We start from the raw sequence: 27076 nt of genomic DNA on the forward strand, positions 1-27076 counted from the left end.
AGAACCTGCTGATGAAATTTGGACAGTGCAACTGGTAATCTATTAGCTAAGTAGTTACATTTTAATACAAAAGAAAGACCACCAATTTTTGCAAAAATATTATTTGGAATGAAAAAAAAATATAGAATTGGGGTTTATTAACCATTTCGTTACTTGGCTGTAATGAAGTGTGATAGAGTGACGCAGCGCGCAACTCGCCCCTGCTCTTCAGTTCTGGAAACCCCAGACGCGCGGACCTGCCAACGCCCGGCGCAGAGAAACAAACAGAAAGGATACGGTGAGTGCCAATGACGCTCTAAATATTAGCTATATTTTTCTTCTTATATCCAATATCAGCGCTCGAATTGGTGCGGTATCGATTTATAAACATGTACGGTAGCAATATATATGTTTTGAATGGATATTTAACGAATTAAACGTCTTAAATGGCACCCGAGGGCAGTTAGCACAAGCGGCTAGCTGAGGCTGAGGAGAACCGGTTGGATTTTACCATAGGCGCGTTTACAGTTATTATCATGCTGTTGTGTATCATATTTAAGGTTTGTTTTAATATAATAATTATTTAAAGTCACGTCGGTATTAGGTATAAAGCCATTTCTGGCTTTCAATCTGTCATCCGCTGCAGTCGCCTGTTGACGACGGATAACTGTCATAAATTATTTAGATTTCCATATTAGCATATTACAGCTAATTTGTATGAAATGCGGATTGAATAGTTCTGGTTAGTATAAAGGGATTGTGCAGTGCATGTTTGCTTGGTTAAAATGGTTAAAACAGTGTTTTGGTGGCCTTCAGTGGCACAGCATCATTGGAAATAGACTAATGATTTATTTATTTATAATTATGTGGCATGGAATCTGTGTTTGTGCTTGTTTAGCATGAATGACACTGACAGGATTGTGTTATTTATGTTTATATTTTTAAATATAAATATATACATGTACAATCATGTAGGATCATGTTATAGCACTATTTTCATACATTTTGAGTGGTTCTGTTGGGGTGGACGGTACTTGTTGACCATTGTTTCCTGTTGATTTCTGTCAGGGATGTCTCTGTCTCTCTCTAACACATGCATTATGTTCGTAGTCCGTGTCTCCTCTTTTTTTTAGCACTGTTATTGATTTCTCGGCAGGTTGTGGAAATTAAAAGAAAAGCACTCTGAATTACTTGATGGATAATTGCATCCATGCTGTTTTGTATTGATTTGTCCTTGTGGACTGAATGATGTGAAGTAAAAGCATAACTCGCTCTCAGTCTCAGATGAATTCGTTTGGTAGAGGACACTTCATAATTTTTACTTGCATCATTATGTATTTTGCAACAAGTTCTCTTTCACTTCTGGTCATTGAGGAAATGCTTTTCCTGCCACAAATGAATCGCTAAACTATCGCAGGAAGAAGGCAGGACTTGCATGAGAAGAATAGATGATTCTAACTCTAATCTAGGTTTTCTTTTAGAAATAGGCGATGTTTGAATAATGTTTTTATTGTAATGATTCATTAATGTTCTATTGAAACATAGGACAATTTGGTGGATCTCTATAGAATAGTAATGGACAACCACTTTCAGAGTAATCTATTTAATATGTAGGGTGGATGTTTTCACGTTTAAACAGGATTAGACAGGATAGCAGAACTTCTTGGCTCTCATTTGCATTATTAATATTGGTAATAACAAAATATTTACTGTAGATTTCCTATAGTAGATATATCCAAAACTCATTTATTATAGTGTCAGAAGCTGAAATAAAAGATTTCCGCAGTAGTGTTTTATCAGGCTGTTAATGCATAATGTTTACATATAATATCATCACGTCTATGGAAGCCAGTTTTCACCATGAAATAAAAATGGTAATTGACTTTTTATCTCAAAATTCAGACTTTTTCTTGATTTTTTTTCTGTTTCAGGTTTACATTTTTGAATTGTAAACTAAAAATAAAGATAAAAAGTAATAATTATTTGTATTTTTTATAAATTGTAAGTTGTAATTGTTTATTTTTTTAATTCCGTGGTGAAAACAGGCTTTCATGTTTGATTAATTCAATAATATTTTTTTACTGTGCAAATGTAACTGTGTATTGGTATCTTTGCTTTCAAAAATGCAATACTGGACTTTGAATTCCATATAACTGCAGTGCTTTTAATTATTTAATGTTTGTATCATCATATAAATAGCTCACAAAACACAGTCAAATATTTTCAACCCCAAAAATCAGGGTGAATTTGGTCAAAAAAAGAAGAGTTAGGGGTGAAACTAATTCAAAGTATAGGCTTGTCCAAATGTACCCTGGTTTAAAAAAAAAAAGCAAAAAAAAAAAAAGCATGGATTTAATGTCTAGGTTTGCACGTGAATCTGGATTATATTGCTTTATGCAGTCTAGCGCTTAAACTGAACTGAATTTTGGCTTTAATTCAGTTATTTCTGGTACTTGTCCACATGAAAATGATCAGATTGCTCAGGGTGTCAGCAATATTGTGAAATAAATCGATGGATGTCATACAGCTTGTGCAGCATCACTACAACTAAAATCTCATTACTAATTTAACTAATTACTGCTAATTCTGATAAGAATTTGTGTTAGACAGGTGATGGCGTCCACCAGATCTCTGTGCTTTTGTTTTGTGGGTTTTCCACTGACGCTGGAATGAGGTCAGGCCTCACATCCGCAGATTGCGGTGTGCGAGGGGAAGGAAACAGCCGGGATGGGCTTCCATCTCCTCGTCCTGACCATCTGTGAGCTCGAAGGCTCACCCGTTTACTGCTGCATAGCTCTGCAGAGGCTTAGCTGCTTGCTGCTCAGGCGCGGCGCAAACAGCAGGAAGTGGTTCTCTCAGTCTCGCGCTTCGGTCCCCTGCTTCCCCTCCGCACACCAGAGGAAAGGGATATTGCTGTATTATTCTTTTCTGCCCCCATGTGTCCTCTCCACACGCTTGGGGTCTGTGTTGTGTGGATAGTGGTTTAGCATATTGACCTGCTGTGAGAGAGATGTGCTGAAAGCAGTGACGTTATGCTTGAGTTTAAAGCCGCAGTGACCCACAATCAGACCAGAGGAGGGGCTGTCAGAAAGGGGGGGGGGGGGGGGGGGTTAAATATGAGAAATTTCTGAAATGTAATTTAAATGGGGGTTAAAGCTTTTATTGCAGTGTTAATGTATGTACTTATATATATTTTTTGTCTAATTTCATTTGTCTGTTTGAGTGATGAGACGGTAATTCTGATTCATTCCTTGCACAGTTTGACATTAAAATAGTGAAATTATTTTGTTTAAGGGTTTTTAGCAATTACATTTTTTTTCTCAGTTTTTAGTGAAGATATCATTTGTGACACATTCATGATTTCTAGATTTTCACAGCATGACAGTTGAAAGACATGAAACAACATGTCTAATTTTTTAGTGTTTTAGGCCTTAGATGGTTGCATTTTCTGTTATATATATATAGTTATATATTCTGTTAATATATGGATAATTATTCTAGAAAAAATTTAAGGTATCTTAAATGTTCAAACTTTCACACTATTATTTCAGACTGGGCTTTGCATTTTTTGTCTAAATAGAGAGTATGAATGCTTGAGGTTGGATTTAGTTTGCCTTTACACTCTTAAAAATTAAGGTGCTTCGCAATGCCATAGAAGAGCCTTTTTTATCTAAATGGTTCCATAAAGAACCTTTAACAAAAGGTTCTTTGTGGTAAAAGAAAGTTCTTCAGATTATAAAAAGAAGTAAGAAAGAGATGGTTCTTAATAGAACCTTTGACTGAATGGTTCTTTGTGGAACCAAAAATGGTCCTTCTATGGCATCGCTGTGAAGAGAACCTTTTAAAGCACCTTTATTTTTAAGACTGTAGTATAGTTTTGCATGAGAAAATTATCGGTTTATGTAAAGTTTGCAATATCAGTTTAAAGATGAGGCTGTGTGTCAATTTGTCAATTTCTTTAAGTCTTGCTTAAAATGTTTGGCTTTTTTTCCAGTTTTTTTTTTTCTTTTCTTATTTTTATAGGGTCCTATGAAATCAGTTTTATTTTTTCCCAAATTCAGTTTTTCCCCTCCAAAATTTTGTTCTTTCAGTTAAAATTTTTCTACAATCCAGTTTTTTTTTCTAAACTCTGTTTTAATGGATAAATAAAATATTAATCAAAAAGCATGGCTAATGGATTTAAATTGTGAAACTTACACAATTAAACTGCAGTTTAATAATAAAAAAATATTTTAAGTCCTTATGAAATCCATTTTTTCCCCCAAATTCAGTTTTATTTTTTCCAAATTATTTTTTTCCATTTAAGTTTTTCTAGATTCATTTTTTCTTTAAGTTTTTCATTGGTTAAAAAAGCATGTCTAATTTAAATAGTGAAACTTACACAACTTATTTTATTTCAGTTCAGTTTTCCATTATTTTCTGGATTCCATTTTAATAGTTTCATTAAATTTTAATGATCAAAAGCATCTATAATTAATTGAATTTATAGATTAATAGATTATAGATTAATTTATAGAAAAAAACATTTTATTAATTTATAGAAATACTGTGTTGTGTATTTACATTTTTCTGATAAATATATATTTTTTCTGGTAATGTGATCTGAAATTCCTTACTAACCAAATAGTTTTGTTAGTAGTAGTAGTAGTACTATATGTGACCCTGGACCACAAAACCAGTCATAAGGGTCAGTTTTTTTGAAATTGAGATTTATACATCATCTGAAAGCTAATAAATAAGCTTTCCATTGATGTATGGTTTGTTAGGATAGGACAATATTTGGAATCTAGAACCTGAGGGTGCAGAAAAATCGAAATATTGAGAAAATCGCCTTTAAAGTTGTGCAAATTAAGTTCTTAGCAATGCATATTATTAATCAAAAATTTAATTTATATATTTACGGTAGAAAATGTACAAAATATCATAATGGAACATGATCTTTACATAATATCTTCATGATTTTTGGCATAAAAGAAAGATTAATAATTTTGACTGATACAGTGTGTTGTTGGCTATTGCGTCTGCGGCTTAATAATGTACAGACACTACTCCATATCTTGTTTTAATTTAAGTGTGAAGACCTACTTTTGATTTTTCTTTCCAAAATGTACCAAATTCCATTTCCGTTGTACAGTAAATTCCATTTTTATGTCTGGATTACGAGGTTACGACTGCGTTTTTACAATTACAGGGCCCTATTTTCTGCAAGTCTGTGCATAAAAATGACAGCAAATTGTTCATGTTAATGAAAATGAAATTGTGCTACTGTAAATATGTATTATTGGTATTTTAGTCGAGAATGAACTTGTAATTGATGCACATAGTCTACAATCAATGCACAGTAGAAGACAAACCACTGTTTGCCTTTTACGTTTGTGTGATTTTCAATGAGTAATGTGTGCTTGACCTAAATCTGACAAGTTTTAGGATTTAATTGTTTTCATCAGCTCTGGGTAGGTGGATAATAGAAAAGCCATAATGCATTTCAGCGAAACCATGTCTCAATCACTGCATACACTACCAGTCAACAGTTTTTGCATTATGTGACTGGAGTAATAATGCTGAAAATTTAGCTTTGATCACAGGAATAAATTGCATTTTAAAATATATTTAAATAGAAAACAGTCATTTAAATAGTTAAAATGTCCATTTCAAGAGTTTACTGTTTTTGCTGTACTTTGGATCAAATAGATGCAGGCTTGGTGAACGGAAGAGACTTCTTTAAGACTTCAAGAAAAAACATTACAAATCTTACTGTCCAAAAACTTTTGACTGTTAGTGTACCATTTCATCCATGCATATAATGAGCCAATTGCATGTCATACTAATTAAAGGATATATTACTGCACAAATGTAACTGTCTGTGAGACATGGAAGGGTGTGAAATTGATTTGAATATGACTTATTCTCGCTTTTGAAGCAGTAAGTGGGGACAGATTAATTTCTCACATTTTGTGTTGAAAACAGCATGGCTTGTCATAGTTTCTAATGTGGGTGTTTTACACTTGTGGACCACCAGCATTTTCTGGAAAAAAAAACAGAGTGAGAAACTTCACTCTCACTGGAAGATTAGTTCTTCCAGTCTGTTGTGGTATTATACTGACAAATTTAGATGTGGTTCCTGATCATAACGTATTTCGGCTCCACTTACAGTGAACTCATAAAGTATTTTTGAGTTAAGATATGTTTTTTATTACAGAAACAGCTGTTGCATTTTTAAGTATTTAAGTACATTGTGTCATATAAACAACAGTAAGTGATTTAGTAAGAAGTTTGATGGATTCAGTGGATACCTTGTAACTAGCAATCCATTCAAAGCCATTTGGTCGTGAATCTGTCAACACTGGTTGTGCTGTATATGCATTTTGTGGTGCAGGAAACACTGATTTAGATCATATGGTCAGTTCAGGAAGCTTTAGCACTGCTGAATACACTTCCCGCTGGTTTCTAAAAACTATAAATATTGCAAGCTATGATCCCATTTCTTCATTTACTCCTTTTGCTCTCCTTCGGTTATAAAAACCCACTAAAAAGTAGATAAAATCTGTGGTTCTGTATATTAGGGCTGCAACAACTTGTCAATAAAACCGTGTCATTACAGCACTGAATAATGCGTTTCTATGAACAAAATAAATCTAAAATAGTGGAGGAAACAAAATGAGATGCTGAATGAGATGTACGTGATCCAAGCTGCCCTAAACATGAGAATTCTTTATTTTAAGCTTTAAGCTAATGCATTCGCGTAATGCCTTGCCCTGTCAGGCGCTTTGACAGATGCGTTTCCAGCCTCAGCGCAAACACTTTCAGTTTACGGTCATATCCTTATCTGTAAATTCACTCAAGCATTTCATTTTTGCATTAAAATCCTTCCTGACAGTCTGTGTTAAGTTTTAATATATACTGAATAAGCATCAGACAGACGGAACACAGTAGAGAGCGCAAAAAAAACATTAATTGTGCTGAAATTATCTGTTGTTGAATGTTACATTTAGGTTTACAAGACAACATGTAGTGCACATATTTAATGAAATTAGGAAGTGTAAAGGGATAACAGCGTGTAATTATCATATAAGAAACAACAGTAATCGTGACTGTGATCAACGTGAACGCAGAACGTTCCTCTCACCTGTTGGTTAACACTGAATTTTGTCTGTATTATCTGTATTATTCTTTTAATTTTTAATATAGAGACTTAAACTATGTTCACTATATACATTGCTTAACAAATTTATATGAGGTTTTAACAAATTATGTAAGTTTTGTGGCGCTGCTACAAACCAGTATTGGTGATTGGTGAACAGTATTGGTGATTACCAAAATAATTATTTTAGCTTTCTGTATTGGTAATCCTCCGATATGCATAGGCTCTTTAGTAACTTTATAGTGTTTTTTTTTCTTCAGATGCCCAATTACAGTTAAAAAGTACATGAACAATGTCAGCAAGAATGCAAGCTGTTATAAATGGCATAGAAGGCCATTTTTGATATGTGAATAAATACAATTTAGTTGTTTCAGTTTGTTATTTGCCCAATAAATGATAATAATATGTTTAGATTTAAACCATTTTTGACAGGCTCCTAAAATGTTTGTTTTCTCTTTATTACAATAGGTGGTCTAATAAATTAAGCACTGTATGTTTTCATAGCATTCAGTTGGCACGTTTGTTTGAAGGACTTTGGGCAGAATGTGAGAATAGTGTGAATTTTGGTATTAAAATAAAAAAAATGATTTTTTTTAAGCCAATTAAGCGATTTAATCGACCAACTAATCAATTATCAAAATAATTGTTAGTTGCAGCTTTACTGTATATATTTCAATAGATCTCCTCCTAGTGTTTGCCATTAGCACTAATTTTCTGCACACGTGATAGTAGTGGACATGGAGGTGTTGTGCAATGCATATGTGACCCTGGACCACAAAACCAGTCATAAGGTTAAATTTGACAAAACTGAGATTTATACATCATATGAAAGCTCAATAAATAAGCTTCTATTGATGTATGGTTTGTTAGGATAGGACAATATTTGGCTGAGATACATCTATTTGAAATCAGAAATCTGAGGATGCAAAAAAATCAAAAAGACTGAGAAAATCACCTTTAAAGTTGTCCAAATTAGGTTCTTAACAATGCATATTACAAATCAAAAATTACATTTTGATATGTTTACAGTAGGAATTTTACAAAAAATCTTCATGGAACATGAACTTTACTTAATTACCTAATGATTTTTGGCATAAAAGAAAAATCAAAAATTTTGACCCATGCAATGTATTTTTGGCTATTGCTACAAATATACCCCAGCGACTTAAGACTGGTTTTGTGGTCCAGGGTCACATATGTGCTTTAGTGTCTCTCTTCACACACTGATGGTGAACCAGCTATTTCTGAATGAAGTGTCTTATGTGTACACTTTTTGTCTTTAATTGCAGATCTTGAATGAGAACAGTGGATTTATAAAAGCACAGCTATGCAGACGATCAAGTGCGTCGTTGTTGGTGATGGTGCAGTGGGTAAAACCTGTCTATTAATCTCCTATACAACTAATAAATTCCCCTCCGAATACGTACCAACGGTGAGTAGCATTTTCTGCTTTTTTTACATGTTTACTAATGTTATTAATGTCTCATGACTTGACCTGTCATGTTTATGACTTTTTTTTGTCCAGTGGATTTCAGTAGCTGTAATCCTTTTATTGCTTTTCCTTACAGGTCTTTGATAACTATGCAGTTACGGTTATGATTGGTGGTGAGCCGTACACCCTTGGGCTGTTTGACACTGCAGGTACAGTGCAAATTTCATTCATGGCTTGTTAATTAACATTCATCATCATTAGCTTTAATAAACCCTGTTTGACAGAAGGGTATTCTCTGGTTTTTAAAGTGTTTGTTTGAGAGGGTGGAGCTCATGGGCTGATGGGGAAAAAAACATCCATGATCGTCATTGTTGTAGAAATTAGACCTCGGGAGCTTTGGAGAATTCCACACATTCCTGTGGGGGGTGGTTGAGCTTGAAACTGCTGTTTTTGGAGGATTGTGGGACCAGTCTTTTGCAGTGCACGTGTTTAAATGCCCCATCCACCGCATGACTGAATGACGTCCGTTGGCTGCTCGGGATTGTAAATGCATTCTTGGTTTTAATTTATCCTTTTATTTCCGTCTCTTTGCAGGTCAGGAAGATTACGATAGATTACGACCCCTCAGCTATCCTCAGACAGATGTATTCTTAGTCTGTTTCTCAGTTGTTTCACCTTCTTCGTTTGAAAACGTCAAAGAAAAGGTGAGCTTGAATCATTCAAACAGTTTCCAGGCTCTATTTTTGGTGTGTCGTGCTGCCTGTGGTCCAAAATGACCAACTGCCATGTTTCCCCACATGATTTGGTGAAACTACAGGGTTGGACCTTGGTCCCTCTTGACTGGGATCCAGGGAAATAGAAAATGTTGTACATTTTGAAGTTAAATGCATTATTCTGTTGCACTTTTAGAGTTCAAACTGAACAGAATAAAAAGTCTTTGCATTGACTTTTACCTGGTCTTTAAAGTGGACTCAAACCTCTTTTTAGTAGGGCCCTATGATTTCCGCTGTATAACACAGAATGCCGTGGAATTTCCCAAATTTTGGATGAATAAATCTAGAATCAAAACGCATGTGACGCTCGCTGTGTCTTTAGCCTCTGCCGCCTCAATATGAGTGCTCGAACACATGAACATAATCTCTGGAACCGCTCTGAGAGTCTCTTCATAAGCATTTTGCCATTTCTTGTGAGAAAAAACAGAACTACTGCCATATTTACAAACAGAAATTTAAAGGTCTTTACAGCAACCCATCAAAATAAACATTTGGTTTAACTTGAAGAAACTGTGATGGAAATATAATACTTAATGTAATGATGATACTACTACTATTAATAATAGGGAGGCACTGTTACCACTTTTTCCAGTACTCACCCCATACCGATACTTCTAAATTTACATTTAATTTTTTATTTTATTTTTTTACATATTGGGTACAGAAACCCAAAGCGTAATATGTATAATATTAGTTGGTTAACATTTAGCAAATAGATATATATAAACATTAACATGAATATTTACCATAAAAAAATATTTACCAGAATTTATTTACCAGAAAAATATAAATGCACAGTATTGCCTAAAAGAAGTTATTAAAAAATGTTTTTTATGAGATTCATTATTTACCGTTGCTTTTGATTATTAAAATTTAAATTGAAAAATAATTTCATGGGGCCCTTCAAATACTGAATTCAACTGTCCATAAAAATTATGTGAATATGAATGGAGTGTTTAATTGGTGTATGTTGCGTTTGCCAATGATTCACAAGCTGATCACTTGAGCTAAGTGCACTTTGCTTTGAAACATGCAACGCGACAGACTATATGCTACTTTAATTAAATTGCAGCATTTTGCCATTTGGTAAGGCCACTAAACCATATCCTGGTGTTACTTCATTTGACATGCTTTTCCAAGTCAATGTTGCGAAACATAACACAATTTTTTTGGCATTACAAAGCATTTTATTTTATTATGAGAAGTGAAGAAATGTTTCTAATTGATTGTAAAACTGTGTAGTGCACAAAAGAAAATAATAATTGAATTTATAAAAATGCTTGGCACAAAACATAACGTCATTTTATGTTATTATGAGAAGTGTAAAAATGTATATTTAAAAAAACTGTGGCTGGATTTATGCAGTACTGGTCTGCAATTTTGTTGCTAAGTATTTAATCTAGTCATTTTGGTCATTTACTACTATTTTTTTATTTATTTTTTTACTACCTATTACACAAGTTAATTGGAAAAAATGGTCTGATCCTTTGGCTTTTGTCCTGCAGTGGGTACCTGAGATCACCCACCACTGTCCAAAGACCCCCTTCCTGCTGGTGGGGACGCAGATTGATTTGAGAGATGATCCTTCTACCATTGAGAAGCTTGCCAAGAACAAACAGAAACCCATCACTCCGGAGACAGCAGAGAAGCTGGCCCGCGATCTGAAGGCTGTCAAATATGTGGAGTGCTCCGCTCTGACACAGGTGAGTGAGGTCTCACGCACAGCGCACAATTATGATCATATGTTCATGAACGTTTATCATCTACATTACAATCAGAAACTGCCTCTTTAGTTGGTGATTTCAATGTCTAAAAATGGTTTTAAATCATCCTCAGTGGTTAGAAGTGTCCTGATGATGCAGTATTAAGATTTGATGTTTGATTGTTCAAGTCTTCCAGGTGTGTTTTTATTTATTTATTTTAATTTGTGCTAATTACCTTAACAAGAAAGTGGAATCTTTATAGCATTTGGTCAGAGGCTCAGAGACATTGGTGACTTTTTGTGGTTTTGAAAAAATTTAACTATGTTGAGGATTAACTTTTGGTTTGGTTTATGATCAGAGATTGATTTGTCATTGACCTGTTGACCAGCTATTTTCTGCCAATTGATGCTTGCATATTAGAATATAAATTGAAATGTGATCCATATCAAATGGGGTTTAGTCCTGTGTATTTTTGCATTTTACAGTAATGTTTTTTCTCTGTAGAGTTTTGCACATTAAGATCAAACATACATTTGAGGTCGAAAGTTTAAATACACTTTGCAGAATCTGCAAAATGATATTTTACCAAAATATAAGGAGTCAAAATGCATGTTATTTTTTATCTAGTGCTTACCTGAATATGATATTTTACATAAAATATGTTTACATACAGTCCACCAGACAATAATAGTTGAATTTATAAAAATGACCCTGTTCAAAAGTTTACATACACTTGATTCTTAATACTGTGTTGTTACCTGAATGATCCACAGCTGTGTTTTTTTTTTTTTAGTTTAGTGATAGTTGTTCATGAGTCCCTTGTTTGTCCTGAACAGTTAAACTGTCTGCTGTTCTTCAGTAAAATCCTTCAGGTGCCACAAATTCTTTGGTATTTGAAACCTTTCCAGTGATGACTGTTTGATTTTTAAATCCATCTTTTCACACTGAAGACAACTGAGGGACAAATGATGAATTAAGAGCCAGGGGTTGAAAACATTTGAACAGAATGAAGATGTGTACATTTTTCTTATTTTGCCTAAATGTCAGATTTTTGTAAATTAGTACTGCCTTTCAGAAGCTACAGAAGATACTTGCATGTTTCCAAGAAGACAAAATAAGTAAAATTAACTCTGATCTTCAGTCACTGTTTGAACCTTCTGTAATAGTTACATATGAGTTAAAATACACAAAAATGCTGAAAAAAAAACAAAGAATTTGTAGGAACTGAAACAATTTTTTCTGAAGAACAGTGGGCAGTTTAACTGTTTAGGACAAACAAGGGGCTCGAGAACAACTATCACAAAAAAATCAGCTGTGGATCATTCAAGTAACAACACATTATTAAGAATCAAGCAGATGTAAACTTTTGAACATGGGTAATTTTTATAAATTCAACTATTTTCTCTTGTGGACTATATCTTATTCAGGCCAGTACTAAATAAAAAAAATAACATGCATTTTGTATGATCCCTCTTTATTTTGCTAAAACAATGTTTTGCTAATTCTGCATGGTGTTTGTAACTTTTAATTTCAACTATAGCTTTTATGATTTCATGTTTGGCACTTTTGTTTTGCTCTTTAGAAAACAAATTTAACTGTTTTTGGACATCAGTATTTGACTTCATAAATGTCTGCATACAGTCTGTTTTGAAAAAGAGGACCATGGTTTGAGTTTAGGCAGTCGAAATGCAATTGGCATCCTAAATTGTAGATTACATTGTTTTTGTTTTTTTATTCTTCTCACCATGTTTGTCACCATAGGCCTGCATGGCATCTGCACCTGTAGAATTACTGGTTTATCCTTCAGTGCAACAAGCTCTTCTACAAGCAGCTTCTCTTCCTCACTATCTGCTGTGCTCTGTTGAAATGTGCTAGTTCCTCTCTTGATATCTCACCTCTTCTTCTCTCTTTCTCATGTTTTCTGTAACTGCTAACATTGGTGCTTTATTCTGTTTCCCTTCCCTTCTGTGTTCATAGCGAGGTCTGAAGAATGTATTTGATGAAGCTATCCTAGCTGCCCTCGAACCTCCTGAAACTCAGCGAAAACGGAAGTGCTGTATATTTTAAACCTCTCTCTCTTTCTAATGCCCCACTCTTCCCCAGATGTTTGCTGCTTCCTTTAGTTACCTCTCGCTCCACAGAAATGACAACTTTCCCAATCTCTTAAGTGACGTCATCTATATGTATCTTCTTTCACCAATACTAAAGAACTTGCTTTTGCTGTTTTCTTTTTCTACTTTTTTTTTTTTGTTGTTGTTGGAGACTTGCTAACGTTAGACCCATCTCTTGGGAGTGACATTTGCCTCCTTTCTACAGATTTTTTTAAATTAATACTATTATGATTTGCACTTTGAGTTTGAATATAAAATGTGGAAGTTTACAATGAAGGATTACATATATAGTACTGATATGTTGCTTCATTATGGTCTTTATTTCTTTGTTAGTGTTATTTAAGAGCAGACAAAGGTAAAATAGTTCAGTACTTTGCTGCTCAGTTTATTAGCATTTCTAAGAGTCGTCATTCCTTATGTCAGTGTATTTATTTTGTACTGCAACAATTGTATCATATAAATTCTAAACTTATTAGCGTATGGCTACAGTTTGCAATTTGGTGCCATTCTTATCCGTACGACGTCTTGAGAGTTTAAATGGCTTAATATAATCCTGTGAAATGATTTGTGCCATTAATAAAGGACAGCTGCAATTGCCATTACTTACTGCGTCTCTCTCGTCAATTCTGCATTAATGCTGTTTTAAATCCAGAGTTGGGTTATGTTTTTAAATGGCCTGGGTCAACTTTGATGCCAACACTAACACAACACTGTTATACATTACCCACAGTGTCTTTTTGCACAAAAGCCCAATCCACATCTACCTTCCACCAGTTGTTTGTGAATAAATCCTTCTCACTATTGCTCACACAGTGGGTCCTTGTCACAGAACTGGACAATAACTTCTCAGACTACTCTTCTGAGGACGCTTTTCTCGAACAATGTCGTACTTATTGTTTCCAAGCACCCAGCAGTTCCTCCTCTGCTCAGAAGAGTGTATTGTACATGTTCTCCCTTGCTTTAGCTGTCACCTGATGTGTTTTATCAACAAACAAAATCTAAAATTGCCATGAAAGTGTCCTTCTTGCTCATTTTGCCCAGATGAGGGCAGTCTTGTAGCACTTCCACACTGCAGGTTGCATTCTCTCGCAGATCATTTGTCTCCGTGTATGTTTGTTGTTTCACCCAGAGGCTTAAGTTTCTGTTTGACCAGCCCCTCACCTCACCAACCCTTCGGTCTCTGAGCCTGTGTTTGCTTGCACTTCCACTTTCTTGTTTGACACCTTGTGTTGTGACAGAATGACTGCACAGCATGGCTGATTCAGTTGGTTTTCAGTTGACTGGGTTTAAAGCTAATAGTTGAAGAGGAAGTATGAAGATGTTTAAATCTGATCAAACCAGCTGTATTTTATTTTTAGATATGGAATCTTTAGCAGAATTGGTTTATTAATAAAATGACACATCCCACATGGATAGTCCATCCAAAAAGAAACATGGTGTCATCATTTACTCACCCTGATGTCATTCCAAACATGTATGACTTTCATTTTTCTACAGAACACAGAAGATATTTTGAATAGTGTTGGTAACCTTTTTCATTTTCCATTATATGGTCAAAAATAAAAAGGAAGTCAATGGGAACTGAAACTGGTTGGCAGCATTTTTCAAAAATCTTGTAATCTTTTTTTTTTTCGGAGATCTTCCAGTTTTGGATGGGCTATCCTTTTAAGCATTTCGGCTGATTATATTGTGCTTTCAGCTATCAATAAGAGTGTAAAGGTGTGTTCACACTCAAAGTGAAGTGAATACCATATTGACCTGAATGACAACCCTGATTTTAAGACGACTCCTTTTCAAGATGTACCTTTTGGAAAAAGGCTTTTTGAAATCCAGATCTTGTTTTATTAAGAAAAGATTTTTTTTTCTTAAATTATTTTTATATTGCATGTTTTTCCTATTTTAATTTTTGTTTTGAAAGTATGGTAAATACTGGTAAAATGTACCAGCAATCACAATCTAGATTGTATAACAAATAGGCTGTCCATCTCATAGTAGCTCATGTCGATGTAACCTTTTATTTATTTATATTTTTTCACTCCCGATGTTCTAACATTACAACATACATTAAGTATTTCTTGGCACACTCGTTTTACGCGTATTTGGCGCCACCTATTGTGGGTGTATAATTGACATGTCAAAATCTAGACCCTAAATATAAGATGACCGTTTTTTTTTTTGTTTTGTTTTTTTTAGATGCATTTCTAAGAAAAAAACATTGTCTTATATTTGGGTCAATATGGTATGTGTATTTCATCACTCGTGGGATGTTTTTTGGTGTCACTCGCATGAATAAAAACATTGTTTAATGCTGTCCTCCGTTTTCTAATACAATTGATACAATAAGCCCCCTTAGCTGATTGGCTTGTGTGACAGCGCTTCATGCTAATTTTCTGCTTGAATTGAAATTTTTCAATCACGTCGTCCAATTTGCGTCTTTGCTTTATGTAATCTACTCACGCAAATAATTACTTTCCCTTTTGGGGTCGGCGCTAATAGCCTTGCGGGCAGCGTGGCAACATACAGTGCCTTGCGAAAGTATTCATACTCCATGTTTTTTTTTTTTTTTTTCACATTTTATGTTGCTTCCTTATGTTAAACTGCTTTAAAGGAGAAGTTCACTTCCAAAATAAAATTTTACAGATAATGTACTCAACCCCTTGTCATCCAAGATGTTCATGTCTTTCTTTCTTTCTTTCTTTCTTTCTTTCTTTCTTTCTTTCTTTCTTTCTTTCTTTCTTTCTTTCTTTCTTTCTTTCTTTCTTTCTTTCTTTCTTTCTTTCTTTCTTTCTTTCTTTCTTTCTTTCTTTCTTTCTTTCTTCAGTGGTATATAAATTGTCTTTTGAGGAAAAAATTTCAGGATTTTTCTCCATATAGTGGACTTTTATGGTGTCCCTAGTTTGAACTTCCAAAATGCAGTTTAAATGCGGATTCAAACAATCCCAAATGCAGTTGTAAACGATCCCAGCTGAGGAAGAAGAGTCTTATCAAGCAAAACGATCATTTTTTATTTTATTTTATTTTTTATAATTTATATACTCTTTCACCTCAAATGCTCATCTTGTCTTGCTCTGCCTGAACTGTGTTTTTTCCACTTTAAGACAGTTAGGGGGTGTCGAAAAACTCCCATCTCATTTTCTCCCTCAACTTCAAAATTGTCCTACATTGCTGTTTTAGCTTTTTTGTTAAGGGTGATCATCTTTGCATGTTCACTTTGCAAACACTGGGTCGATACTTCTGCAGCGATGTAGGATGATTTTGAAACGTTTTTTGAAGTTGAGGGAGAAAAAGTGTAAGTATGTTTTTCAACATACCCTAACTGTCTTGAACCTAAAGAAACAGTTCAGGGAGAGCAAGACAAGACGAGGCTACAAAGAATATAAATTGTAATAAATAAAATATTACACTAGATATCGCTAGATAAGACCCTTCTTCCTCAGCTGGGATTGTTTACAATCACATTTGGGATGGTTTGAAGCCGCATTTAAACTGAAATTTTGAAGTTCAAACTTGGGGCACCATTGAAGTCCACTATATGGAGAAAATTCCTGAAATGTTTTCGTCATAAAACATAATTTCTTTACGGCTAAAGAAAGAAAGACATGAACACCTTGGATGACAAGGATGTTCTAGAAGTGAACTTCTCCTTTAAATTACTTTTTTTCCACATAAATCTACACTCCATACACCATAATGGAAAAGCAAAAACTGTTTTTTAACATCTTTGCAAATTTATTAAAATATATATATATTTTTTTTTACAGATATTCATACCCTTATTTGAGAGAGTTGAAATTTAGCTAGAGAGCTTTCAGCTTGTAGATGTTAATAATACACTTCAAGTGAAGTTAACCTGTGGCAATTTAAATTGAATAGGTATGATTTGGAAAGGCACACGTCTTAATAAAAGGTTTAACAGCTGAAAATGCATATTAGAGCAAAAAACAAGCCCTAAGGTAAAAAAAAAAAACTGCCTGTAAAGCTCAGAAACATGAGGTGCTTCAACTAAGTACTGGGTTAAGGGTATGAATACTTATGCAATGTACTTATTTCCGTTTTTTTAATAAATTAATGGAGTTGTGACAATTCTGTTTTTGCTTTGTCATTATGGTACAGCAACATAACAAAATATCAACCAAAATGAAGAGGTATGAATACTTTCGTAAGACACATTGCGGTTTGGGTGTGCCGAGTTTGAATCCTAGCTTGAGGACCTTAACCTTATCTCTACACTGTCCTGTCATAAAGGTGCCAAAAAAAATAAAATAAATAAAATGCTTTGGTGTGCACACATAACACTCTTATGCAACATTTGAATAGACATATTCTTTGAAAATAAACAGGAAATATATAAATTAGGTATATGGGTTTAGTTATGAGGAAACTTCCTAATTAATTATTTAGCTCTTTTTTTGGCTTATTCCCATTTTAGCATTCTTAGTTGCTTGGTTCCACTGTAAATATATGCATTTCCTACACATTTAAATTTAGTTTATGCTTCTTATCCATTATTTCTACAATACTGTTTATATATTTTGCATTTTCAAAATGTGCCATTTAATCATCTAATGATTTTTGTTCCCAAACCACCCATTGATTTTCTTTTCTCTGTCCGTGTGTTGACCCACGTTGAGTGTCCATCTCTCCCTTGCTTTGTGTTCACAGAAAGGCCTAAAGAACGTATTTGACGAGGCGATTTTGGCAGCCCTGGAGCCCCCAGAGCCCAAGAAGAAGCGTAAATGCGTGCTGCTATGAGCGCCCTCTTTCCCCATCTCGCCCCCTCTCCCTTCTTTGCTCTGCTAAGGCTGGTCCACAGCTTTACACTCTAAAAAGCAATGTGTAAAAGAAGTGAGTTTCAATATTTGCTCTGCAATAAAGATATAAAGAGTACCCACCATACACATGCACATATACACACAAGAAAAACCACACACACAACCCACATGCCCATTAATATAAAAAACCTAGAGGGCCTTTTCTAGTTTTGATTCCAGGGGTCTTACTTCTGTACTTCATGGTGAGGAATATTAGAGATGCTGCCTTGGTTTGCCGGCCGTATTTTGACATTTTAAGTGGGTCAGTGTAACACACACAGTAGTACAGACTCTCAGTCGCTAAAGTCTTAAGTAGGTTCAGGTTGTATTTCTTTCATTGTGCTGTGCAAACATTGTACGGTGTTCAAAATGGCAACTAAACCACTCTGACCTGATCCGAAACTTTGTCTGTCACTAGCCCAAGAAATAAAAGAAGTATCATATATAGAGATGTGTTCGCCGAGTGAGTCTGCCGAAATCCCTCTCCCACGCACCCTCGAACAACATCACCTGAAGTGCTTAGAAATAGCTCCTTATTCTTTGCCAATATTCCCATTTGATAGGCATTCAACACAGTAGTCCTGTAAATGGTTCAGTCGTTTTCTGTGTATACTTTTGACTCCTCATGAATGAAAAATTGGTCTATCTCAAGCAGGGAACTTTCTAACAGTGTTAGCAGAACAAGTGGCGTGTTCTAATGCGTTGCTAGGGACCATGGAAGCGTTTTTCCAGAACTTGTGATGCATGTAGGTAAGCCTCCAGGTTCCTTCGGATAGGTTAACATTAATTAATAATAATGTAAGCTGACAAAAGTTGTTGTAGGCTCCAGTTGTTTTTATTTTACCAAATGTTTTTTGTGATTTATTTTTGTTTTATCTTAATTTTGTTTTCCGCAAAGGTTAATTTCACTCCTCCCTTTCGTTTAGGGACTGGATCCCAGCAGTTCTCTGATCCACCTGTGTGTTTTTTTTTTTTTTTTTTTTAGGAAGAAAGCAACTGTTTGTTTTTTATGTGTTGGTGCAAGATAACCTCTCTCAGAATCATGAACCAAGTTTAATAGTTTAACACCGGTGGATCAGAGTTAGTTTGGTTTCCAGTCCCCCCCCCCCCCCCCTAGTTATGTTTGTTTTGTTTTTGTTTTGGTGTAAACCAAATGCTCTGTATGAAGTCTCTCCTTTGTACTGTATATGCATTCTTTTGAGAAAAAATATTAAACTTATACCTTAATTGCCTTTATCATTTTCCAGTCCCTTTCTTAAAATGAACACTGCAATGTATCTTTACGTAAAGGAGCATATCTTTCTTAAAATGCTTGTGTACTTTTCAATTGATACGCAAATTTCTTTCTTTTTCCCATGCCTCAGTAGTTTTTGGATTCAGGACTGTAGTTGGTTAATGTGATCTTTCTGCCAGCAGGGTATGCTGTGTGACCAGATAGGTAAAGGACAGCCTCTTCGTCAGTAATCTGTAGCAGTGAAGGTTTAGTGAGTATGTTTCAGTCTATGTATTTTAACATACATGCACATAGGAATAGGGCATTAGCCATTTCAGTTAGTTATTTTTAGATCCTTTTGTCTAATGCAGCTTCCAGTACACAAATGTCCTATCCAATTTCAGTCTTTTTTTCCGACAGAAGGCTGGTTTCACACATCTTGTTAGCATTTCAATTTCGGCACAGTTGCAGCATTCGCACAACCATAGTTTGAAACGCATATGCCTGTTGGCTTTGATGCAAAATTGTGTTTTTGTTGAGTCTGACTAAATGTAGATTGGGTTTAATGTAGATTAATGAGCATTTATATGTAAATGTGATTTTTATAAAACTTTTAGTGATCTACTCCTGATAAGCATTTTAATTTATGACGAATGGGAAATTCACAATATGGTGACCACTGAAATCCTGTTTTCAAAATGATAGAAAAATTATAGTCACTGTTAGTGTTAGAGGGTCTTTTTTTTATAATAAATAAAAAGGAAACAAGTAGAATAGAAAAAGAATAGAGAATGCTACTGTTAGAGGGTCTTTTTTTTAATAAGTACCACAAATGTGTTTTTTGTATTTCCCATTTGCTCAGATGGGAAGAAGAATAGAATACATCATAAAATGCTAGTGTTAGAGGGTCTTTTTTTAATAAAAATAAAACTTTCAGAGTACCACAAATATATATTTTTTGTAATTCCCATTTGGTCAGATGGGAAGAAGAATAGAATAGATTAGAAATTGTTGTAATAGAAAATAGAATAGAAAAAGAATGCTTGTGTAAGTGTCTTTTTTAATAAAAAATAAAACGTCAAATTTTGAAAAAGAATAGAGAATGCTAGTGTTAGAGGATATTTTTTTTAATAAAAATAAAACTTTAGGAGCACCACAAATAGGCTATATTTTTTGCATTCCCGTTTGCTCAAATGGAAAAAGAATAGCATAATAAAAAGAATAGAAAATTCTAGTGTTCATTTTTTTTATAGTAGAAGGTTCATTTTTTTTATAATAAAAAAAAAACAAGTAGATGGAATAGAAAACAAATAGGGAACACCAGTGTTAAGAGGGTCTTTTTTTAAATAATAATAATAAAACAAGTCACTATATAGAAAAATAATAGTCAATATTAGTGTTAGAGGGTCATTTTTTATAATAAATAAGGAAACAAGTAGATAGTATAGAAAAAGAATAGATAATGCTAGTGTTAGAGGGTCTCTTTTTTTTAAATAAAAATAAAACTTTACCACAAATATATTTTTTGTGATTCCAACTTGCTCAGATGGGAAGAAAAGAATAGATCAGAAAATTCTAGTGTTAGAGGGTATTTTTTGTGATAAAAAATAGAATAGAAAAGGAATAAAAAATGCTAGTGTAAGGGTCTTACAAGTCCAAAGAATAGAAAAGTAATAGTTAATATTAGTGTTAGATGGTGTTTTTATATATATATATATATATATATATATAATAAATAAAAAGGAAACCAGTAGAAAGAATAGAGAATGCTAGTGTTTGAGGGTCTTTTTTTGTAATAAAAATAAAACTGCGACTACCGTAATTTTTGTAATTCCCATTTGCTCAGATGGGAAAAAGAATAGAATGGATTAAAAAATTCCAGTGTTAGAGAGTCATTTTTTGTAATAAAAAATAGAATAGAAAGAATAAAGAATGTTAGTGTAAGAGGGTCTTTTTTTAAAATAATAATATAACAATTCAAAGGAATAGAAAAAAATAGGGAACGCTAGTGTTAGAGGGTATTTATTTAAATGATATTTTATAAAATTCCTACCATAAATATATCAAAACTTAATTTTTGATTAGTAATATGCATTACTATGAACTTCAGATTCTGGATTTTCTAATATTGTCCTATCCTAACAAACCATACATCAATGGAAAGCTTATTTATTCAGCTTTCATATGATGTATAAATAATTTCAAAATGGACCCTTATCACTGGTTTTGTGGTCCAGGGTCACATATAATGATATCGCTTTACCTATATGTGACCCTGGACCACAAAACCAGTCTTAAGTCGCTGGGGTATATTTGTAGCAATGGCCAAAAATACATTGTATGGGTCAAAATTATTGATTTTTCTTTTATGCCAAAAATCATTAGGAAATTAAGTAAAGATCATGTTCCATGAAGATTTTTTGTAAAATTCCTACTGTAAATATATCAAAATGTAATTTTTGATTAGTAATATGCATTGTTAAGAACTTAATTTGGAGAACTTTAAAGGTGATTTTCTCACTATTTAGATTTTTTTGCACCCTCAGATTCCAGATTTTCAAATAGATGCATCTCGGACAAATATTGTCCTATCCTAACAAACCATACATCAATAGAAAGCTTATTTATTGAGCTTTCATATGATGTATACATCTCAGTTTTGTAAAATTTAACCTTATGACTGGTTTTGTGGTCCAGGATCACATATAAGGTGGTAAATAGCTTCTAAATAACCTAATCTGTTTAACTGTTTTATATTCTTACATTTTTTATCAAGATCACATTTATTGTTTTTATCACACGGTCTACTCAAGATGTATAAATTACGCTGGGGTGGATGAGTTAACACATTCCTTGAATGTTTTATGTGATGGTTGTCAGAGTACACTTGTGTTAAACAGCCACAGCAAACCATTAATTATGAAGTGTGGAATGGCAGGCATTCCTCGGTTTGGTTGCTGGGGGTGTCCACCTGCAGGACTTCAGTCATTATCAGCGGCGTTATCAGTGTGCAGGTTCAACCTACTGACAACTTTGCCAGAACGCCGATGCAGATGATGACTGTTATGAAAACATCACCAGCTGTGCTGCCGTCACCGGGTGAGTCTCACGAGAATCTGTCAAGGAGCAACCCATGTTGTACATCAACGTCTCATGATAGATAACATTGTGTGTTTAATTGAAAATGTCACAATGCACAATTTTTTTGGTGATGCCAGTCCAATATTTACAGGTCAGTGGCTTAAAAGAAGGTATGCTTGCTTTTTTTCCCCTTTCTAAAACATCTCTGTGTTTCTATAGGATGAGCGTTTGAACTCAATGACTTGTACACGTGTATCCTCAGAGGTGTGATTTGAGGTCATTGTGATCTTATGCAAGTCTTCCCCATCACTTCATGCTCTGTACTCGCAATTTCCAGGTGGATGATTTTGAAATGTTAAACTTTTATCCGAGAATAGGGGTGATTTGTCATCTGGGCAAGCCTTAAACAGATTGTCCAAGCTGTCCACTGCTTTTGGATCTCTCCTGTCCTAAACGGGAAAGTTGTAAAGCTGATTCCCATCCAAAGCAAACACTATGAACTGACGTTCATTTCTCTGCCCTGCCATGCTCTTCTTGGAGAGTGTTGTGATGTCTCCCGCAGGATGGCATTTCTCTTCATCATGCCTGAAGGGCCAATTAAAGCCAAAGGCTAAACCTGGAACCCATAGGCCTCCGAAGACCCATAAATATTAGTGGTAGAGGTGACAAACGCAACTCTGTCTTTCAGTGATGGTGTTGTCAAGCGTAAGTCTGCACAGCGTGAGATGAAGCCGCAGATAAGCTGGAAGAGGGCTGAGTTGAAGCCTCAGATGTGCCAGTCAGTGTGGGATGTGTTGAAAGGTTAGGCCGTGGACTGCGACTGCTGTGAGTGTTGAAATATTAGAGTCTTAAATCAAAAACCCACATCCCCTGTTCTCCACCACCCTTTGGCCATCCGTAACAGCTGAAACTGAGTCTTGCATACATACCGTGACTGCACTGTAAAAGCAGGCTGACTTTATGTTGGATCGGCTTTAGGAACAAGTTAGTCTCTTATACTTTTTTTTCCGTGTCTTTTTTCCTAGAATGCAACTATTACAACTACTTTTTGGTCCATTTTGGTTTGGATGGTCAGGTTTAGGCTATATATGAATATGAATTTCCTAAGTTTAAGATTTACAGTTGAGGTCAAAAGTTTACATACACCTTGCAGAATCTGCAAAATGTTAATTATTTTAGCAAAATAAGAGGGATCATACAAGATGCTTATGTGATTCTTGATTCTTAATACTGTGTTGTTACCTGAATGATCCACAAGTGTTTTTATTTATTTATTTATTTTTGTCTTTGTTTAGTGAGAGTTGTTCATGAGTTCCTTGTTTGTCCTGAACAGTTGCTCGCTGTTCTTCAGAAAAGTCCTTCAGGTCCCACAAATTCTTTGATTTTTCAGCATTTCTGTGTATTTTAACCCTTTCCAACAATGACTGTATGATTTTGAGATCCATCTTTTCACACTGAGGACAACTGAGGGACTCATATGCAACTATTACAAAGGGTTCAAATGCTCACTGATGTTTCAGAAGGAAAAAGAATGCATTAAGAGCCAAAACTTTTGAACAGAATGAATATGTGTACATTTTACTTATTTTGCCTACATTTTTTTTCTTCTTCTTCATTTAGTACGGCCCTTTAGAAACTACAGGAGATACTTGTTTCCCAGAAGACAAAATAAGTTAAATTTACCCTGATCTTCAAATTCAAAAAGTGTATACCCCTGGCATTTAATGCATCGTGTTTCCTTTCTGCAGCTTTAGTAAGCATTTGAACCTTTTGTAATAGTTGCATATGAGTCCCTCAGTTGTCCTCAGTGTGAAAAGATCAAAATCATAATATAAATCAAAACAAATAAGTAAAACATCACATGTGTTACCCTGGACCACAAAACCAGTCATATGTAGCAGTACATTGTGTGAGTCAAACTTATCCATTTTTATTTTATACCAAAAATCATTAGGATATTTAATAAAGCTCATGTTCAATGAATATATTGTGTAAATTTCCTACTGTAAATATATTAAAACGTAATTTTTGATCAGTAATATGCATTGCCAAGAACTTCGTTTAGACAACTTTAAAGGCGATTTTCTAAATATTTTGATTTTTTTTTTGCACCCTCAGATTCCAGATTTTCAAATAGTTGTATCTCAGCCCAACATTGTCCTATCCTAACAAATCATACATCATTGGAAAGCTTATTTTCATATCATGTATAAATCTCAATTTGAAAAAAATTGACCCTTATAACTGGTTTCGAATCACTTTTGACTTGCGTCACTACCGGGCGACCATAACATAAAAAGGGCGCCGGTGCAACACAATACATCTTCGTCGTCTTCAGCTTTCTTTGTCTGAGAGTGCATTGGAAGCGGTAAGAGATTATTTCTCTGACTACTATCATGACGAGCACTAGCAAATCGTTTAAGAGGTGTGTTGATCCGTGTCCTCGTTATCTGACGCCTGATGACACGCATGATCTTTGCGTGTTTTGTTTGGGCAAAGAGCACGCACGCGATGTCCTTGAGGGGGCATCGTGTGTTCACTGTGAGCGTTTTTCTATGAAAAAGCTCCGGTCTCGTCTGTCTCTCTTTTCGAGGAAAGAAGAGCGTTCATTTGTCCCTCGCAGATCAGGTCCTGCCGCTGCCGAGGCGCGGAGGAAACTGAGCTCGTGGGGTTCACAAGTGGAACTGGCTGACGAATTAGAAAGGGGGGGCTTTCCCTTTCTCACTCATCAACCAGAGACAAGGACAGACTCCTGGCTGATGATGACGCCATATCTTTGACGTCATCGGATCCTGGAGCAAGTGCTCTTTTGGGTTCTACCCAAGAGGAGCAGGAAGAGATGGATGAAGAGGCCGAGTCCTCTCAGCCTTCCTACCCTGCATACGAGGAGCTCCTTGAGGTTATGGACCGCGCCACGGCAAGTCAAGCCAGAAAGGTGGCACCGCGAGGTCGCCTCGACGAGCGCTACCTTTCAGACCATAACCTCCCAGCTCTGGTGAGCCTCCCATTCCTTCCCGATCTTCATGTGGAGATCGAGAAGGTCTGGAGAAAGCCGTATTCTTCCCGCATCCATAGTTCGTCACTGGTGAACTATGTGAACATCGAGGGAATGCGTGACCACGGCTATGAGATGCCCCCTGTTGAAGAGACGGGTCAGGGATTCTCCCAAAAGGCTCCCTCTTTGCCATCTCCGGCCCTTCAATCAACATCTCGGTTGAACGGCAAAGCGTATGCAGCAGCAGGTCAGGCAGTGGGTGCGTTGCACACTATGGCAGTGCTTCAAGCCTACCAGGCTGATCTACTGAAAGACCTGGATAAAGGTCAGGGACTCGCCCCTGACCAAGTAGCTGAGCTCCGTCGCACCACGGATCTTGCTCTTCGTGCCACCAAGCAGGCCGCTACCCACATGGAAAGACATCTGTGGGTGAACCTGGCCGACGTCGGGAAGAAAGAGAAGGGCTTTCTTCTTGACGTGCCGGTTTCGCCCTCTGAGCTTTTCGGTGCCTCCGTTGAGACGGTGGTCGAAAAGTTCAGAGAAGCAAAGACGCGCTTAGCTGCCTTTAAATCCTTCATTTCTCGAAGGTCCAGGCCTGAGCCCGAACATCATAGGGGTCCTGCTCCGTCTCCTTCTGAGGAACAGAGAAGAGTGCAGAAGGCTAGCATTGCGGCCCGCGCCCCTCCCCAGTCTGCGGGTAGGAGGCGACGTGGGCTGAGAGGTGGCAGACGGGACCTGAGGGAAGTGATCCAGGCGAGACAACAGTCTCGAATGGATCAGAGCAAATGTAATTTTTGCTGCCTTCCCTCTGTCCAGTCTGGCCATCTCATTAATTCCCCTATTTTCACCATTACCTAAGTACGGTTAGGGTGGGGCTTCCTGCACGCTCCCCGGACCTATGATGTTTTTAGCGGTTCTATTATTATAGGAACCCTGATTACTGAAGGCCTGGCACCAATTTTACTGGGCTGTTTCTGGGGAAACCCGCCTCTACAACGCGCAGGACGTTTTATGGGTGAGTACAATCCATTTCTTCTTAAGAAAATGTTTATTCTGGATCTGTTTCTGTGTGTTGTGTTTATTCCTTAGGAAGGAATACTGATAGCTCAACGAAGCACCCCTCCCTCCGGTCGTATGGTGATGTTCGTTCTCCAACACTTCGATCCAGAAGGGACAGCCTATAGAACAGGTTTCCCCCCTTTCAGTGGTTAAACGTGGAATGTTTCCTTCGCCTAGGTAAGCGTCTTAAAACACATTTAGGATTGCCCTAGCATGTTTATCTCTGTTGCAGGCCTGCATACGAGAATCCCCTTCGTGTCTCTCCTCTTTAAGCCTCTTGTTTCCGTGGAAACAGAGCTTCTTTATCCTGTTTAGACAGGAGTTTGCTAAATGGAGAACCAGCAGGCCACCCCCTTTATATACCTGAGGGTGGGGGAAGTGCTCGCTGCAGACTCGAACAACTAAAAGATGCTCCCTTTCCTGCGGAAACAATGGTTTGGTTTAGGATTCTAGTTCACTGTTATGTGAACGCTCCCCTTTCTGCGGAAAGGGTTTTACCAAAATTGAGCGTCACTCTGTGACTCTTTTCAAGCCACCTCATATTAGCCTAAGGGCAGGGGAAATGCATGATGTGGAATCTACATCCAGGTTGACAGATGATCCCCTCTCTGTGGAAAGGGTTTGAGCATCTTTTAAGGAGCCAGTCTCTGGCACCTTAGAGTCGATTCTTGCTCCTCAGGCCTCATTTCACTTCCCTTTCTGAGGAAAGGTTTTACGAAGTATCAAACCGTTAGGACGGTTTTTCCAAAAGGAAACTGTCCTCACTATTTATTTCTGG

General features: G+C 35.9%; 1 protein-coding gene across 2 annotated transcripts; it reads left to right on the plus strand.

The window, feature by feature from the left end:
• Nucleotides 1-215: 215 nt before the first annotated feature.
• Nucleotides 216-18802, plus strand: LOC141293318 (cell division control protein 42 homolog). 2 transcript variants are annotated; one of them, XM_073825338.1, is made up of 6 exons: nucleotides 216-277; nucleotides 8410-8552; nucleotides 8689-8761; nucleotides 9147-9256; nucleotides 10831-11028; nucleotides 17802-18802. In XM_073825338.1, the coding sequence occupies exons 2-6, from the start codon at nucleotides 8448-8450 to the stop codon at nucleotides 17889-17891; spliced, it is 576 nt and encodes a 191-aa protein (XP_073681439.1). In that variant the 5' UTR covers nucleotides 216-277; nucleotides 8410-8447; the 3' UTR covers nucleotides 17892-18802. The 2 variants fall into 2 exon arrangements, with proteins under 2 accessions (XP_073681439.1, XP_073681440.1); XM_073825339.1 differs by lacking the exon at nucleotides 17802-18802 and adding an exon at nucleotides 13006-13095.
• Nucleotides 18803-27076: the final 8274 nt, after the last annotated feature.

The sequence above is a fragment of the Garra rufa genome, chromosome 20, assembly GCF_049309525.1.
Source record: "Garra rufa chromosome 20, GarRuf1.0, whole genome shotgun sequence".
In the NCBI taxonomy this organism is placed as follows: Eukaryota; Metazoa; Chordata; class Actinopteri; order Cypriniformes; family Cyprinidae; genus Garra; species Garra rufa.